Raw genomic sequence first — 17,231 nt, 5'->3', positions numbered from 1 at the left:
TCTGCTGACATAGCTGGTAGAAACATTTTAATACATGGCAGAGGCAACTTCATTACTTGAAGGTCTTTCACTCTGACTCCCATAGCAATCAAGCTCCCGTTTCTTAATCGCATGCCAAAATGCCTTTCGTAATTGCACATTTTTAATTGATTGGCTCGGGAGACATTTTGTTGCATGTACACGCGAAAAGTACTCGGTGTGACGCAAACTCGTCAGCATAAATGGCGCAGTCAGGTTTGCGGTTACCATTCACCGATCTTTGCCTTAATCATGCAACACTGAATTTGCAGAGCTCGGGAGCGTGGCTACTACATTGGGAGGCCGAGATAAAGAGAAAGAAAAAAACCCTGCAGCTTTTAGCTCAAGCAATGCTCTTCACGGTTAATGTATTTATACACAGATATATATTGCCCACAGTCATTTCAGATAAGATCGGAGGATTTGGAGCCCGTATTTCACCCAGCACCGAATACATTGATCTTTACCGCATTGTATCGGCGAGGTCAACTGAAATTATAGCAAAACTCCTTAACCCTGGGTGACAAGAATTCATTCCGGGTTAAATGCCTACAAGATTGATAAATGGCAAATTTATGTAAATATGTGAAATTATAACCGATGTAGGATTCATGTTTCTGTATATGCCATCTTTCTGCTCATTTGCCACCAAGCCATGACAATTTGCATTTAGTTTCTCTGGCGTTTTTCAACCTCTTGCCCCAGGTCAGAAGAGGCCAACAAGGCCTTTTCCGCCGCTGTCCAGATGCACGATGTTTTGGTGAAGGCCTGGGCCATGTGGGGTGACTATCTTGAGAACATCTTCGTGAAGGATCGTCAACTCCACTTAGGAGTCTCCGCCATCACCTGCTACCTCCACGCTTGTCGCCACCAAAATGAGAGCAAATCTCGCAAGTATCTTGCAAAGGTGAGAGATTTTTCAACTCTTAACTTGTTCACTGCCAAACATGTGCAAAAATGTGTCCACTCCAGTGCCAGGGTTTTTGTCATTGTCACTCAAATTCCAAGACCCATAAAATATTGAGTTTTAAGACTACATAAACATTCAATGCAGCGTAAGAAACCTTAGACTCTCTTCTTTCATCAGAAAAAAAGTTAATTCCTAAATTATATGGGTCTGGAGTTATATGAGCTTGAAATTAGCGCAGTTGTCCAAAATACATTGCAATACATACATATTGCTTTATATAGCGCTTTAACAACAGCGGAAGCTGGAACAAAGCGCTATAATTGAAAAAAAGGGAAATGCTGCCCCCTTGTGAACGGGAAAACATTGCCAGAGGACAAAAAAAAGAACACCCGGATTAATTCGGGAATGGCGCTCGATGTCATATTTTCAATTCCAGAATCCATTTGTGAATGAGTTAATTTGTTTGTGATGCAGCTTGGCGATCTGGTCTGAAAATCATTTTTCACCAAATCAGATTTTTGATGTTAATGCCATTTCCAATAAAAAGTGATACATTAGGGTGAATCATTATTTCTTCCATAAGTAATAAAACATACAAAACTAACTATTATTTGTTATTATTTTTTTACTTCAAGATGGCGCCGTGAAAGTGGCTGCCTTTCCAGCAGTTCCTGTATTTTGTTTTTCTACTTCTTTCTTTCCTTTCCGCTTCCTTTCATAAAACTTTGCTGCAGTGAAATGTAAATTTCTCCACTGCGAGACAAATAAAGGTACATCCAATCCAGGTAATAAATGTTGATGTGTATATGAATTAGCAACCTTCGTATATGAATGATTATACTTCCTTGATGGAGGCTCAGCTCGGATATACTTGTCGATTTATGAGGTTATATGAGCATGAGCGACCATGCCTCTGCACCCGCAGGAGTGCCTCTCTCCATTAGACCTTTTTTTTTTTAATTATTTTCAAAATAGGGTCAGAGTTAATTCCCTCGTCTCCAGACCCCATCCAGCCCATTCATTATTGGTTCTGATGGACCCAAACACATTTTATTCCACCCTCAGCTTCAGTCGTAATTTGATTGCTCACCGTCCAAGCGGCAGTTGCTGTGGATGGGTTCCCACGCCAGATCAATGGCGGAGTGGAATCCTCTTACACGGACGCTGACGGTCTAATGGCCTCCACTGACACTTCAATCTCCCCACCCTTCTGCTTGGACGGCGTCTTTTTTTTTTTTCAGAGTCGGACTAATGCTATCACATTCGCCAGTCGAGCAAACCCTATGTGGGAGGTAATGAGACTGACTCCTTGCTAACAAGTATTGCGGCTACTTATACAGACACACTTGAGCAACATTCATTGCGACGCCTTCACAATCTCTTCAGTGTGCTATACCGAATACTCTCCCTGCATAGATACTTTTGTCCAGACTCATTATGGCCGCTTCTTGCTTCAAAGGCAATTGTGACGTTGGTCTGGAACCCCCTCTCAGCCCCCCCTTTCGACCGCCATTGCTGTCCCGCCATGCTGAGTTGGCAGTGCTTCACGCTGATGGATGCAGCCAGTCGACCAGTCATTACTAGCAATTATGTGCAATCTGTAACCTAGTCGGAAATGTGAAAAGGGGGTTCGGTAATATCTTCACCATAATGAGGCACAGCACCGAAATTGACGCCTACGTTTGTCTCATCATTTATGGCGGTGAAGATCATCCAGAAGGATTTTTTGCCTCATTCTGTGATTTCCGCCCAGCTGCTGTTTAGCGATGCAGCGATCTGACTGATGATCCCAAATGACACCCTGACTACTTGTATGGAAAATATTTTCACATGCGTTCTATGAGAGCCCATAACGGGCATCATTCAGTATTACCTCTAACGTTGAGCACTGAAATGCTCACACTGTTACCGTTGGCTGACTTTTTCATCTTCTGTTATCGTCACATTTACCTAAAACCTTCTGACACTTGATTTGTAGGTACTTTGGCTCCTCAGTTTTGATGACAAGGACACTCTGGCAAACGCAGTGGACAAATACTGCATCGGAGTCCCGCCCATCCAGTGGCTGGCGTGGATACCACAGCTGCTGACTTGCTTGGTCGGTTCCGAGGGCAAACCTCTGCTCAATTTAATAAGCCAGGTGCGTATATCTCATAGCCGTCTTGCTTTTTATGATCCTTTGAAACCATTCTAGGTGAAAATAAAATATTAATAGTGAATCGGAACGGGGATGGGCAGTTTGGGAACGTGGATCATTTTCATTCATTGCCTGGTAGATGTTACCATTTAGTTTAAATACATTTACACACACACACACTCACAGACATTTTTTTTGTATGTCCAGATGTCAGTTACTGCCACACATATGAAGTCATTCACTGCAAATATGTGCAAATATAATAATAATAATAATAATAATAATGCATGTCATTTATAAGCGCCTTTAAAAACTGTCATGGTGACTTTCCAGTCTGTGTCCACTCCAGCGCCAGAATTTGACAACTTTTGACATTACGACGGAATCCTGTTATCATGCATGGCCGGCTTAGTCTCTTGTCATTTTTCTGAATTATTTAGAATTTTTCCTTGGCGGCGTGATGTTTGAAAAACGTATGTTGAAAAATTGATGAAGGTGAGGCGAAGCGTTCTTGGGGAAGGGCAGATGGTGAGATGAATCAGAAGTGGACAGTGAATTTCAGCAGACCCCTTTTTGAGGTTCCCAACCTCTCTTCTTGTCAACCTTTTTTCTCCTCTGCTCACCTTGACTTCACCCAAGTAGAAAAAGTCTTAACTTCCCATTAGCGTGCAGGTCTGTACTTCCTTTTCCGACGTTACTCTTTCATCTTTAATGCTCCTCTTTAGATGTCAACTCGTTTTTGCTTTTCCTCTCATTCTGCATCGTTGCCCTCTTGCTATTTCGATAAAATAAAAGAAAGATTAATCATATTACTGTTTTGTTTTGCTAGTTTTCAACGTAAACCTTCAATGGGTGATTTGTATTGACTTCAATTCATTTTGTTCCATGTCAGCAGGGATGCGCTTGAAACATGACTGTTGAAAATAAATCATCCTGGACAACCTAGAAATCATCAATACCATCGATTTAGATGCTAAGCGCTTTTAATTTGAAACTTGATTAGTCCTAACTCCACATTTTAGCGTACCCAATATTGTCAGTGACCTTTCTGGTAAAAGGTCAATTTCATCATCACTCACATTCCGTTTTGCATCCCAACTCCCCCATGACGCGCAGGTTGTCTCTCACATTCGCTCACTTATGGCCGGCTGGATGGATCGGCTTGAGCTCTCTCTCTTGGCAAAATCACACGAACACACAAAGCTTTGAAATCTTAGTAAGTGACCCTCTTGTTATCCACCAGGTGGGACGGGTTTACCCCCAGGCTGTCTACTTCCCTATTCGTACCCTTTACTTGACACTCAAGATTGAGCAAAGGGAGCGTTACAAGAGCGGTAAGGGCATAGCTTTTTTTTCTATAGACAACCCATTGAACCATTTCTTTTGAAGTCATCATCCTGTGCTACTTAACTCATTCACTGCCAGTGTGCAAAAATGTGTCCACTACTGTGCCAGGGTTTTTGTCATTGTCACTTGCAGTGGTAAATTCTGCTGCACGTTGACAAAGACAGGGTGTCCATTTATAAAATTTCAGCAATTTATTGTCTTGATCAAAACATTTTGACCCAAGGTATGTGCTATCAAAACTGTTTTAAAAAAAATAAAAAAAAATAATATGTATCAGATTAACTTCACTGCCAGACATGCAAAAAATGTGTCCACTCCAATGCCAGGGGTTTTGTCATTGTCACTTAAATTCCAGGATTCACAGAATATTGAGTTTTAGGACTACATAAAAATCCAATGCAGTGTTAGAAACCTTCGACTCTCTTCTTTCATTCGAAAAAAAGAGTAAATTATATGGGATTGGTGTTATGTGAGCTTGAAATGAGGGCAGCTATAAAAATGCAATACAAATTACAATGCAATACATACATATTGGTTTATATAGCGTTTTATCAACAGCTGACGCTGGAATAAAGCGCTAACATGTGGAAAAAAAGGAATTTCTGCCCCCTTGTGGAAAAGAAAACATTGCCAAAGGCCATACCCAGCGCTTTATCGGCACCCTAGCATGAAAAAACGAAACCCGAACTAATTCGGGAAGGATGCTCCATGTCATATTTTCAATGGCATGGCAGTGAATGAGTTAAGAGGATGGACTCTTAATTTTTTTTTTATTTTTTTTTCAAAATAAGAGCCGTTGCGAGCAACGGTTTGATTTACAAAAGCTTGATGCTAAAACACAATTCAAAATAGTATAGATGGGTTCGCACACAAAACGATGGCGTAAATGCTGACGTTTTCAATGCTTTCCCCATTAGACTCATCAGGGCAACAGCAGCCTGCTTCGGTGGGCTCCCAGTCTCACTCGGGGGCTTCGGACCCAGGACCCATCAGGGCCACTGCCCCAATGTGGAGGTGCAGTCGTATCATGCACATGCAGCGTGAGCTACATCCCACCCTTCTTTCCTCCCTGGAGGGAATCGTGGACCAGATGGTGTGGTTCAGGGAGAACTGGCATGAAGAGGTGATAACAACATTTCTGGTTATTTATTATGCATGTGTGGAAAAAAAGAACTTGACTCGAGACTCCTGTTCTCTTGCAAGGGTTGAGTTTTGATATGAATATGGATTTCTTTTGTCCTCGTAGGTTTTGAGGCAGCTCCAACAGGGCCTAGCTAAGTGCTACTCTGTAGCCTTTGAGAAAAGTGGCGCAGTGTCCGATGCCAAAATCACACCGCACACGCTCAACTTTGTCAAAAAGTTGGTCAGCACCTTTGGCGTAGGCTTGGAGAACGTTTCCAACGTGTCCACAATGTTCTCCAGTGCTGCCTCAGAATCGCTGGCTCGTCGAGCCCAGGCCACGGCGCAGGATCCCGTCTTCCAGAAGATGAAGGGCCAGTTCACCACAGGTTAGTACAGTAATTAATAATAATAATAATAATAATAATTATTATTATTATTATTATTATTGTGTATTGGATTGGCACATCCAATCCAATTATGATTATTAGTATTATTATGATTATGATCATGATTATTATGATTGTTATAATTATTTTTATTATCATTATCATCATCATTATTGTCATTATTATTGTCAACATTATTATTTTGATTATTATTATTATCATCATTATTATTATCATCATTGTTATTATCATTATTATCGTCATCATTCTTATCATTATTATTATCATCATCATTGTTATTATTATCATCATCATCATCATTATCATCACTGTTATTATGATCATCATCATTGTTATTATTATCATTATTATTATCATCATCATCATTGTTATTATTATCATCATCATCATCATTATCATCATTGTTATTATGATCATCATCATTGTTATTATTATCATTATTATTATCATCATCATAATTTTCATCATTATTATCATCATCATTATCATCATTATCATTATATTATCATTATCATCATTATTATCATTATTATTATTATTGTTATTATCATCATTATTGTTATTATCATAGTCACCATCATTATTATCATCGTCATTATCATTATTATCATCATGATTATTATTATTATTATTATTATTATTATTATTATTATTATTATTGTTATTATTATTATTATTATAATTATATAAGCCATTTTGTTTATGCAGTCCAACCCGACTTATGATTGTGTAACATACACCATTGAAGACAGAAACTGTAATAAAATAAAATACAAAATGGAGAACGTTGAGAAAATGAGCAGGTGCGTTGACATGAACCATGCAAAAAAAAAGGACCGACTGAATGAACGACGCAAACAATGAAGCGCCACGCTGGCGGCGAAGCGTCGTGGCGATAAATCTCACCAGATGTTGCGGTGCCAGCTGTGCTCAGGCGGCCACAGACATCAGCCCGTCGAACGCCGCCACCCAGCTATCCCCACGGCCAAAGTGTCAGCATGGCCCACCGCGACCCAAACGGCGCGAGCCTTCGCCAAAGCGGAACAAAAAGGGTTTAGGGAGCGGCTGAGCAGCCCCCCCGCATCGTGCTAGTGGCTCACTTGCTTTTCACTGGGTTTGTGGGCCGGAAAATATGGGTTTATGTGAGCATATATAACATCTGGCAGCAGGGAGGCATTCAAATCCAATTATGCCAAATGCTATTTGCATGAGTTGCTGTTTTCGTCGCGGATCTGTTCGGGAGATTTTGGTCATCTGTGTTTTTTTTTTTTTTCAGGGAGAAGGGAAGAAACATGTTTATTTTATTCAAATTGTCTGTGTTCTACCACCGCAAATGTCTTTTCGGGCGGGATAAGCGATTGGCTTTTTGACGGATCTGTGAACATTTATGAGTCGCTCCTTTGACAATTTCATTTCGGTCCAGGTATCCCTTTTCAAGCGTCACTCAGCTTCACTGTTACATGCCCCCGTTTGCCCCTCCCACACCTGTGATGTGTTTATTATCCCCCTTTATAGCATGTAGAGATTGCCCTTTACGAAACAAAAAAATATATTTTACAATATATAGCTGTAATATATTCTAATATAGGAGGTACTGCACCTTAATAGAAATGAATGGGGAAATGGCTCATAATAATAATACATTTTATTTCAAGAGCCTTTCAAAGCTCTCAAGGACACATTACAGTCACAGACATGCATAGATACAATAATAAATAAAATACAATTATAAATAGAATACAATAAATAAAATAATTAATTAGAAACAAGAAATAAAGCTACACAGAAAATTCACTTTTAAATAGGTGGGTTTTGAGATGGGGTTTGAAGGTGGGAAGAGATACTGTGTTTAATGTCATTCTCATATATTTTATATTTTAAATTAATTTATTAAATATTGTCAATACATGTATTGCACAGTATATTATGTATTGTTTATAATACATTGTTACATGTTGCAAAATATACAAATTATTACCACTTTTCATATGTAACGTGTACTATATGCATTTACATAGTGCAAAATATATGCAATTTTATCTTTAAAAATAATGAAAATCATATATTACATTTTATCTTATTTGCAGCAGCGAATTCACAAAAATGTGGACAAACTTATAGATTTTGTCAAACACTCCATGGTAATAATCATGCGTTAGAAATTGAACAATAAAAGTAAGAAAAAGACATTTATTTTTATGAATGAAACTCATTATGGGGCAGGATGAAGTCTATCCGACTATCAGATTGTGTAATAAAGAAAAAAATATGATTATATATTTTGTAATATGTAGTAAAATATAAAGACATTCTCGGTCATAGGAAATTATATTTCCCCATTTTGGTCTCAATTGCAACACTTTTAAAAATAAATGTATCAATATTTACACATATATTGTCTATCCATACATTGAAATATATTAGAAAATGTATGTACAAAATCGTATTATAATATAATTAATTATAATATAATAATAATATAATTACTTCATGTATTACATCAGACAATATTTTCACAGACCGGTGGATGAATACGTTTGTTTTTGTGCTCATTTTGCTAGCGTACGATGGGCTAATTTTAGCGGTATGTATCACATGACCTAGACAAGCGTTTTGACATGCGTCAAGAGTAAGTCATAGACGGATGTAAGATGGTAATTTTTCATTTTTCAAAAGAAAACATAGTTTGGACTCAGATAATAAATAAAACGGAAATTATGTCAATTATTTATTATTTCTGCGCGGCCCGGTACCAAATGACCCGGGGGTTGGGGACCTCTGTATTACATGATATGTTCTAATATATTGGATTTGCCTTTATTAGTCTCGCAGTATATATATATCTTGCAATATATTTTTCTTTCACAAGGGCGAACATTTCCTGCATTGCAGCTTCCTAAAAGTTTTTTTACCCCCAATGTCAGGGTGTTACACTCCCCTCAAGGCGTTAAATTGTCATCAGGCAATTTAATGCCTTTCTTTGCGCAATTTCTTTGCGCTGATCCAATTTTCCGCTGCTTTTGGGGTTAGGCGAATTGCAAGCAGCCAACCCTCCCCCCCCAAAAAAAATGTTTTCCCCCAATTAAAAAAATGTGAATGAATGTGTTCTTTTGGGGACAGTAAAGTGGTCTTCAAATGGCACAGCGTTGCAGTTTCCATGGATTTGTTATTAGCAAGCCCTGAAATAGGGACATTAGAGCCCACGTGCGTGTCCTGGCCTCATATATATGGCCTCTTTTTTTCTATTTCACCCTTTTTCTCCCTCAGCCTTACCAACATATGTGCAAAAGAGCCTTGCGTAATTTTTTTAGTAACTACTCTGCAGGTGTTGAGCTACAGGGAAGGTTAACAGTCACACATTCACAAGCTCACCAGGGAGTTGCCCGCGACTCTTGTACTTACGCCAGCTGAGATCAGCTCCATTGGAGCAGTCTGGAAGGTTTGCATTTCTCAAGGTCGCTGAGGCCTTATGCTCGGAATTCATTTGTCAGTAAGCCTCTCGGTAACACATTAGTCATTGTTTGTTGCTTCTTCTGTTCTCCCCGTGGGGTGAACTACTTGTTTATTTGTTTGTCATCCTCTCCCGCCAGACTTTGACTTTAGCGTGCCCGGCTCTATGAAACTCCACAATCTGATCTCCAAGCTCAAGAAGTGGATCAAAATCCTTGAAGCCAAGACCAAGCAGCTACCCAAGTTCTTCCTTATCGAGGAGAAGTGCCGCTTCCTTAGCAATTTCTCCGCCCAGACTGCCGAGGTGGAGATCCCTGGAGAATTTCTCATGCCCAAACCGACTCACTACTACATCAAAATTGCCAGGTGACAGGCACTGGAAAATGCTACTCCACTTTACATGAACATTTTCAAAAATCTAAACCCGATTCCTCTGTTCAGGTTCATGCCCAGGGTGGAGATCGTTCAGAAGCACAATACGGCAGCGAGACGCCTCTACATCCGCGGGCACAACGGCAAGATCTACCCGTACTTGGTGATGAACGACGCCTGCCTGACGGAATCTCGACGCGAGGAGAGAGTTCTACAGCTCCTTCGACTACTCAACCCTTGTCTGGAGAAGAGAAAGGAGACCACCAAAAGACATCTTTTCTTCACCGGTACGACCGCAGAGCTAGCAATTCGACCTGCTGCTGTTAAACAAACAAGACAGAACCAACTTAGTTCTCTGCCCTTCATCTCTACCCCCCCCCTACATTTTCTTTCTAGTGCCAAGAGTGGTAGCAGTGTCTCCTCAGATGCGGCTAGTGGAGGACAACCCGTCATCTCTGTCACTGGTAGAAATCTACAAGCAACGTTGCACCAAGAAGGGTATCGAACACGACAACCCCATTTCCAGATATTACGATCGACTAGCCACCGTGCAAGCCAGAGGCACCCAAGCTAGCCATCAGGTATAGAGGACACCTTGAACCGTTACGGACAAACAGAACGGCACCGTTAATGAACCCGATGTTTTTTTTCTGTACTTCTCCTGATGGCCAACAGGTCCTACGTGATATCCTAAAGGAGGTCCAGGGCAACATGGTACCACGTAGCATGCTAAAGGAGTGGGCTCTCCATACTTTTCCCAATGCCACCGACTACTGGACGTTCCGGAAAATGTTCACCATCCAGCTAGCTCTCATCGGCCTGGCCGAGTTTATGCTCCACCTGAATCGGCTCAACCCAGAGATGTTGCAGATAGCGCAGGTGGGCAATCTGTCAAGATTTTTATTTCTTTTCAAAATAAAACGAACGGGATTATTGAAAACAGGTTTTGCTTCCCCACTGCCCCATTTGGATTGGATTGGATTAGCCTTTATTAGTCTCGCAGTGGAGAAATTAGCATTTCACAGCAGCAAAGTGATAAAAGGAGGAGGAAAGGAAATGAAGAAGTAGAAAAACAAAATACAGGAGCTGCTCGCGGCGCCATCTTGAAGTCAAAAAAACTTTCATTCAATCTTAAGCACTTTTCTACACCCTCTTTGCTGCGTCAAGGAGTTCAAGATGAAAGAAGAGCGGATCAACATGTCCTTTTCACCAGTGGATCAAAGACGTCGTAGTGAAATGTGCATGTCCGCTACAAGCTAAACGCTAAAATCAAACACAAAGCTGTAGCATCCATTGACGTAAAGAGATTGTCTCACATCTAATGCCCCATGTAAATCCGCTTCAATTCCAAGCTGCGGCGGTTCCACCATCTTGGACTTTTTGTTTGGGATTTGCTTCAGTTCTCTGCAATATACACACATTAGTCACTGAAATTGATTAGTCATCCAATCCCCAAGGGTGTGTCGACTTCATGCACCTTAATTTAATATATCGGCTCATCCCGATGTGTTGAGATCGCCACTTCCTGCCAACTCTATAGCTCGTCTTTATGAGTCATCTTTCTCCCCGTCGTGACATTCACATTAGCGGGTATCAGTCAAGCAGCTGCTATAAATGCAGCGGATGTTTTGACACGACGCTCTACGGAGTCCCTCTGCGCCGCAACTATCAAAAGATGTTTCAATTTGAAGAGGTCTGCCTTTGTGTGTGAGCGCATCTGCTTCACAGTCCTCGCTCGGGGTCCTTAGCCAGCTTTTTCAAAGTCATTATTAAAGATGATTGTGTCAGTCAGCCCCCCCCCCCCCCCCCCCCCCCCCTGTGATCCTAATCGCCCTTTGCTGACAGGCATTCCTCAGGGCAACTAAGCGCTGGTATTAAGCCCCCACTCTATCTGTTCCACCCGGCAGATCCCATTGGACGCAGGGGGATTACGGTGCGGACAGTGCATGTGTGCACACGCGCTGGTGATTGCAAGGACAGTACATCGTCGGGCACCTACAGTATTTATGCCCCCGCCCGGCTTAAAATGGTACCGAGCTTTCAGCCCGGCGAGGCGTTAGCCAGCCACATGTATCAAAAATCCCCCCAGAACATTTTTCGTATTGTCGTGAGGTGTTTGGATTGGATTGGATTTACCTTTATTAGTCTCGCAGTGGAGAAATTTACAGCAGTTATGAAAGGAAAGAAAGAAGTAGAAAAACAAAATAAAGGAGCTGCTGGAAAGGCAGCCACTCTCGCTGCGCCATCTTGAAGTAAAAAAAAAAAAAAAATAACAAATATGACAACAGGAGGAGGAAATGAATAATGATTACAGACACTCCCCTACTTACGAACATTCGAGTTACGAACAATGGTACATACGAACAATTTTGTAGTATTCTCTCCAGTTGTACATGTACATACCTTTATCGAGCATATATTTGATTAAATATTTATTTTTAAGTACAAACCAATACAGGTTAGGTATACAAGCCTTAAACATACTTATATAAGCCTTAAACATCAATTCCATACAAAATATAGCACTGAATTAACTTACGAACAAATTCACCTTACGAACGATGTATCTTGTTTGTAAGTTGGAGAGCGTCTGTATTTATTTCAGAATCAGGCTTCCAAACGATGTCTGTCACTGTTATGCTGATTTAGCTTTCCGATCACTGTCTGCAGGCCAACCAGAACCTCTTGGCAGGAGTCTTGCTGTTATTTTTTATTTTTTTGTTCCCTTGCCCACTGCCACAAGGTTCGCCGCAGTTGGCGCAAACAAGCACAGGGAGGGGGAAAAGAAGCAAGATTGGAAAGAGAAGTGGGAGCGCAAGCTGCAGGGAATTGCTTCGCCGTGGAGTTGTTACAGCCGCTCGCCCTTTCGTACAAGAAGCTGGGGGGAGGGGGGGTGGTAGTGGCGATGGGGGCTTATCACGACCAGGATGGCAGCTTGCGGAGAAGTCTTCTTGCCTATAAATGCAGGCTTAAAGATGAAAAGTCGGGCTGTGTACATTTAAGTCAGCCAAGCAACGCGTAGGAAGGAGAGTGGAAGGCGGATTATAGATGTTCAGTCGCTGATAGTTTGACATGTGACTGTGTATGAGAGGACAAATCAATAACAGCTCGCAGCTTATTTCTTTGGAGTGTTCCATCAAGTCAGGTTGTGCTCTCAAGGTTGCCGCAAGACTCACTCGGCATCAAAGTTCCATAACACTGCTGACATGTTGTTTCCAGGATACCGGAAAACTCAACGTCTCCTACTTCCGTTTCGACATCAACGACGCCACGGGGGATCTGGACGCTAACCGTCCGGTTCCTTTTCGCCTAACGCCGAATATCTCCGAGTTCCTGACCACGATCGGCGTCTCCGGGCCGCTCACGGCTTCGATGATTGCAGTGGCGCGGTGCTTTGCGCAACCCAATTTTAAGGTCAGTGAAGGTTTTTATGATGTCATCGATATCGGGCATGTCTATGAAACGCATAGAAGGTAAAGCATCGCCCCACTAATAATTCCACCACCTCTCACATCGCTCATCTATCAAGATAAGAAAAATCTAATTTATGGCTATGATAGGTGGCCTAATGCTCACACAGCACTTTTGGAATCATGACAAAGTGTTTTTTTTTTAACCCTATAATGCCATTTGTATCATATTTCATATGCGTATACATCTATCTCACCCAACATGATGATTTTTTCATAAATAAAAACTTTGTACAGTGATACCTCAGCTTACAAACACTTTAGTTTATGAACTTTTCGCCTTACGAACATTAAATTTGAGAGAATATAATCTTGGCATACAAATTTGCAAACGAACCAAACCACACGGAGCGCCACGGTGGCTGGCGTACTAGTTTCCGGCGGAAGAACACCAAACCACACGGTCGAAGAGCTAGTTTTCATCACCCCTATCCTTGAGTGCATACGTGGTTTGTTATCAATGTTACTTTTGCTGTTATGGGACCGAAAAAGACCTCACCACAGGCTACTGTTCAGCCGAAGAGGAACTAAAAAAAAATACGGTCGAGCAGAAGAAAGAGATCATCGAAAAACACCATTGCTACGTGTGGCTAAGGGTGTTCCTGTGTTGTCGACGCAACGGTCTCAGGCAATAGAAGAGGTTGAAAAACTTCTGTTGATTTGGATTAACGAAAAGCAGCTAGCAGGGGACAGTGTGTATGGGTATTATCGCCGAGAAAACACGGCAACTTCACTGGGATATCATCAAGAGGCAACCTGGAATTCGTCATCCATTAACAACTACCATCATAAAGGTAAATAAAACCACTTTATTATACCGTTTTTATACAGTTCCAGTTTGTTTCTTTAATTACAATACAATAGCACATTTATTATACATAAATAAGGTATATTTTGTGTAGTCTTCAGGCTTATTTAGTAGAAAATTATGTTTTATGGGGACCTGGGAACGGATTATTCTCATTTTTAATGCTTTCTTATGGGAAATAAATGTTTGGCAGACGAACTTTTCGCCTTTTTATAATTCTATTTTATTTATTGTATTCTTTTTATAATTGTATTTTATTTATTGTTGTGTCTATGCTTGTCTGTGACTGTAAAGTGTCCCTGAGAGCTTTGAAAGGCGCTTGAAATAAAATGTATTATTATTATGTGTAATAGATAGCAAATGGATAGCTAGTGAGGTAGTCAGCTAGATAGCTAGGTTGATAGCTTGCGAGATAGATAGTAAATAGATAAAGTATATAGATAGATAGTAAATAGATAGATACTACAATAAAAGGGTAAAATATGGAGTGTCGTAGGTCACACGTGTCAAAACTCAAAGCCGATCGCGCCGCTTTCTTTGCCTTCCGCCAGGTGGACGGCATCTTAAAAGCCGTCCTGCGCGACGAAATCATCGCATGGCACAAGAAAACCCAGGAGGACACGTCCATGCCTCTGTCCCCAGCCGGCCAACCGGAGAATATGGATTCCCAGCAGCTGGTATCGCTGGTCCAGAAGGCCGTCACCGCCATTATGACCCGTCTGCACAACCTGGCTCAGTTTGAGGGAGGCGAGAGTAAAGTCAACACTTTGGTGGCCGCCGCGAATAGCTTGGACAATTTGTGCCGTATGGACCCTGCGTGGCATCCTTGGCTCTAAAAAAAAAAAAAAAAAAAGTATTTTACTTCATTTTCAAAGCTGTTCGAACATTTTTTATATCCTTCCTTTATGCCTTAAAATCATTTCACGCGTCTGTTCTCAAAAGACATTCCAGTGCATGAATTTGACCACCATTGTGTGACCTTTCTGCACAAAAGTACGACAACTACTAGTATGGTTCAGTTCTACCCACTTAAATGAAATTATTCATAAATATAATGACTTTAGTATACGGTTCCTTTTTTTGTGTGTGTCTGATAAACGACTTTTTCAGCAAGTGATATTATGAAGGATATTGAATAAATGCTAACATGTTGTTTTTTGGACGATATGGTTAGGCTATCACTTTGTACAATCATTCATAATATGTATTTATTGTTGTAATGAAATGTTGCAGATTTTCAACTCCAACAAAGTTTAAAAAAATAATTGTGTCAAACTGTTCTAGATAATTTCACTGCTTTCTGTCTCGCTCTTATTTTTCTTTCAGAAGTCCATCTCCCAGCTCTTGCAGGTAAGCATTTTATTTTAATAAAATGCCTTTTTCTGTGTCATAAACATAAAAAAAGTCTTATTTTTAAATTAATAATAATAATAATAATACATTTCATTTCTAAGCGCCCTTCAAAACTCTTAACGGTCACTTTACATTCACGGAAGACATTTTTTTCTGTGGGTGAGCAGCGGCAGCCACATGCACACGTAACCCGGAAGCTAGCTAGTTAATATCTGGCCATCTAGACAGATAGCTAGCTAGATAACCAGCCCATGTAACTGGCTAGCTAGCTAGCTATTTCTTGTCTATTAGCTATCTGGCTATCTAGCTAGCTATATTTGCGATCTATTAGATATCTAACTAGCTGGCTATCTAGCTAGCTATCTACTTGCTGTCTATTAGCTATCTAACTAACTAGTTCTCTTTAGTTTCTTGAAATTGGACAATAATCACACGCAATCACCATCTTCCCCCTCATAACTTCCCCACTTCGTCGCCATTATAATCGCCCTGAAGGACACCCTCCCGGATGTTATTGCGATCATAACTCAAACTGTGAAATGACTCCGCACAAAGCGGTACCCAACATTTTGGAACTTGATTGCAGTTATCCCGCAGCCCGTGTTTGACGGTTATGGAGAGGCGTTGGTGTTGCTCTGTTGTCGGCCTACGATGACATTGGGGGTCATTCACTCCCTCTGGTTAGAAAGTCCGATTGAGGCGTTTATTTTTCTTTTTTTTTTCCTCCTACCCCCCCCCCCCCCTGCAGTTTGATGAATGTTTGCCTTTGGATCTCTCAGCAGGCCACCCTCGCTTGACTTACAGACACTGTCAGACGGCCCCGCCTGGGCAACATAAACACTTATATCTCCGGTACGTTCATGTACAACACACACTCTTGCATATTTACTATACCGACCATTACTTCTTTCAAATCCACATGTTATTAATGTCGCTTGCACTGAGGAGCCATTTTGAATATTCTAGGTTAAAATAAGAAGACCTCACTGCATTTATAGCACAACTATATTTGTAAGGCACTTTAAAACAAAGATTATACAAAGTGCTGCAAATGGTCATATTTTAACACAGGCAGTTTAATGCTGAGTGAAAATCCATCAAATTAAAAAAAAAATGTTTGAAGATATACCATACAAATATAATCAATACTGGATACAAGGATATAAAAATGAAATATGAATGTGAAAAGTCTATAAACTTAATAAAGATGAAAATGTTCAGTAAAAGGCTCCCAAACACAAACTGGTCATCGGCACAGTAACGTTCAAAAAAGCAAAACTATACACATCATTTGATGACAATGCTCTGATCTTACAGTGGAATGGGCATCTCTTTCACTACATAACATCAAAAAAGGTTGAGTGAAGGCCTAGTTAGCTATCTGATAGCAATCTATTAGCTAGCTAACTTTCTATCCGAGTTACTTAGCTATCTATTAGCTGTCTATTAGCTAGCTAGCTTTCTATCTGAGTTACTTCCGGGTTGAGTGAAAGCCTGGCTAGCTATATGTTAGCTATCTATTAGCTAGCTAGCTTTCTATCTTAGTTACTTAGCTATCTATTAGCTGTCTATTAGCTAGCTAGCTTTCTATCTGAGTTACTTCCGGGTTGAGTGAAAGCCTTGCTAGCTATATGTTAGCTATCTATTAGCTAGCTAGCTTTCTATCTTAGTTACTTAGCTATCTATTAGCTGTCAATTAGCTAGCTAGCTTTCTATCTGAGTTACTTCCGGGTTGAGTGAAAGCCTGGCTAGCTATATGTTAGCTATCTATTAGCTAGCTAGCTTTCTATCTTAGTTACTTAGCTATCTATTAGCTGTCTATTAGCTAGCTAACTTT

General features: G+C 40.6%; 1 protein-coding gene across 1 annotated transcript in view; it reads left to right on the top strand.

Annotated features, from left to right (window-relative positions):
* The window catches only part of trrap (transformation/transcription domain-associated protein), a 66,645-nt gene extending 50,354 nt beyond the window's left edge, over nucleotides 1–16,291 (top strand). The window contains exons 63-74 of the mRNA XM_089015514.1: nucleotides 724–925; nucleotides 2,907–3,068; nucleotides 4,309–4,399; nucleotides 5,330–5,535; nucleotides 5,659–5,920; nucleotides 9,532–9,757; nucleotides 9,833–10,050; nucleotides 10,160–10,344; nucleotides 10,439–10,642; nucleotides 12,983–13,177; nucleotides 14,593–15,391; nucleotides 16,143–16,291. Coding sequence (XP_088871640.1) covers nucleotides 724–925; nucleotides 2,907–3,068; nucleotides 4,309–4,399; nucleotides 5,330–5,535; nucleotides 5,659–5,920; nucleotides 9,532–9,757; nucleotides 9,833–10,050; nucleotides 10,160–10,344; nucleotides 10,439–10,642; nucleotides 12,983–13,177; nucleotides 14,593–14,877 — 2,236 coding nt within the window. The 3' untranslated portion in view covers nucleotides 14,878–15,391; nucleotides 16,143–16,291. The remainder of the gene's footprint in view (nucleotides 1–723; nucleotides 926–2,906; nucleotides 3,069–4,308; nucleotides 4,400–5,329; nucleotides 5,536–5,658; nucleotides 5,921–9,531; nucleotides 9,758–9,832; nucleotides 10,051–10,159; nucleotides 10,345–10,438; nucleotides 10,643–12,982; nucleotides 13,178–14,592; nucleotides 15,392–16,142) is intronic.
* The last annotated feature ends 940 nt before the right edge of the window (nucleotides 16,292–17,231 follow it).

The sequence above is a fragment of the Hippocampus bargibanti genome, linkage group LG15, assembly GCF_051943395.1.
Source record: "Hippocampus bargibanti isolate YZ-2025 linkage group LG15, ASM5194339v1, whole genome shotgun sequence".
Classification (NCBI taxonomy): domain Eukaryota; kingdom Metazoa; phylum Chordata; class Actinopteri; order Syngnathiformes; family Syngnathidae; genus Hippocampus; species Hippocampus bargibanti.
Note: the sequence above shows the minus strand (reverse complement) of the source record. Positions and strands in the feature narration are given on the sequence as shown.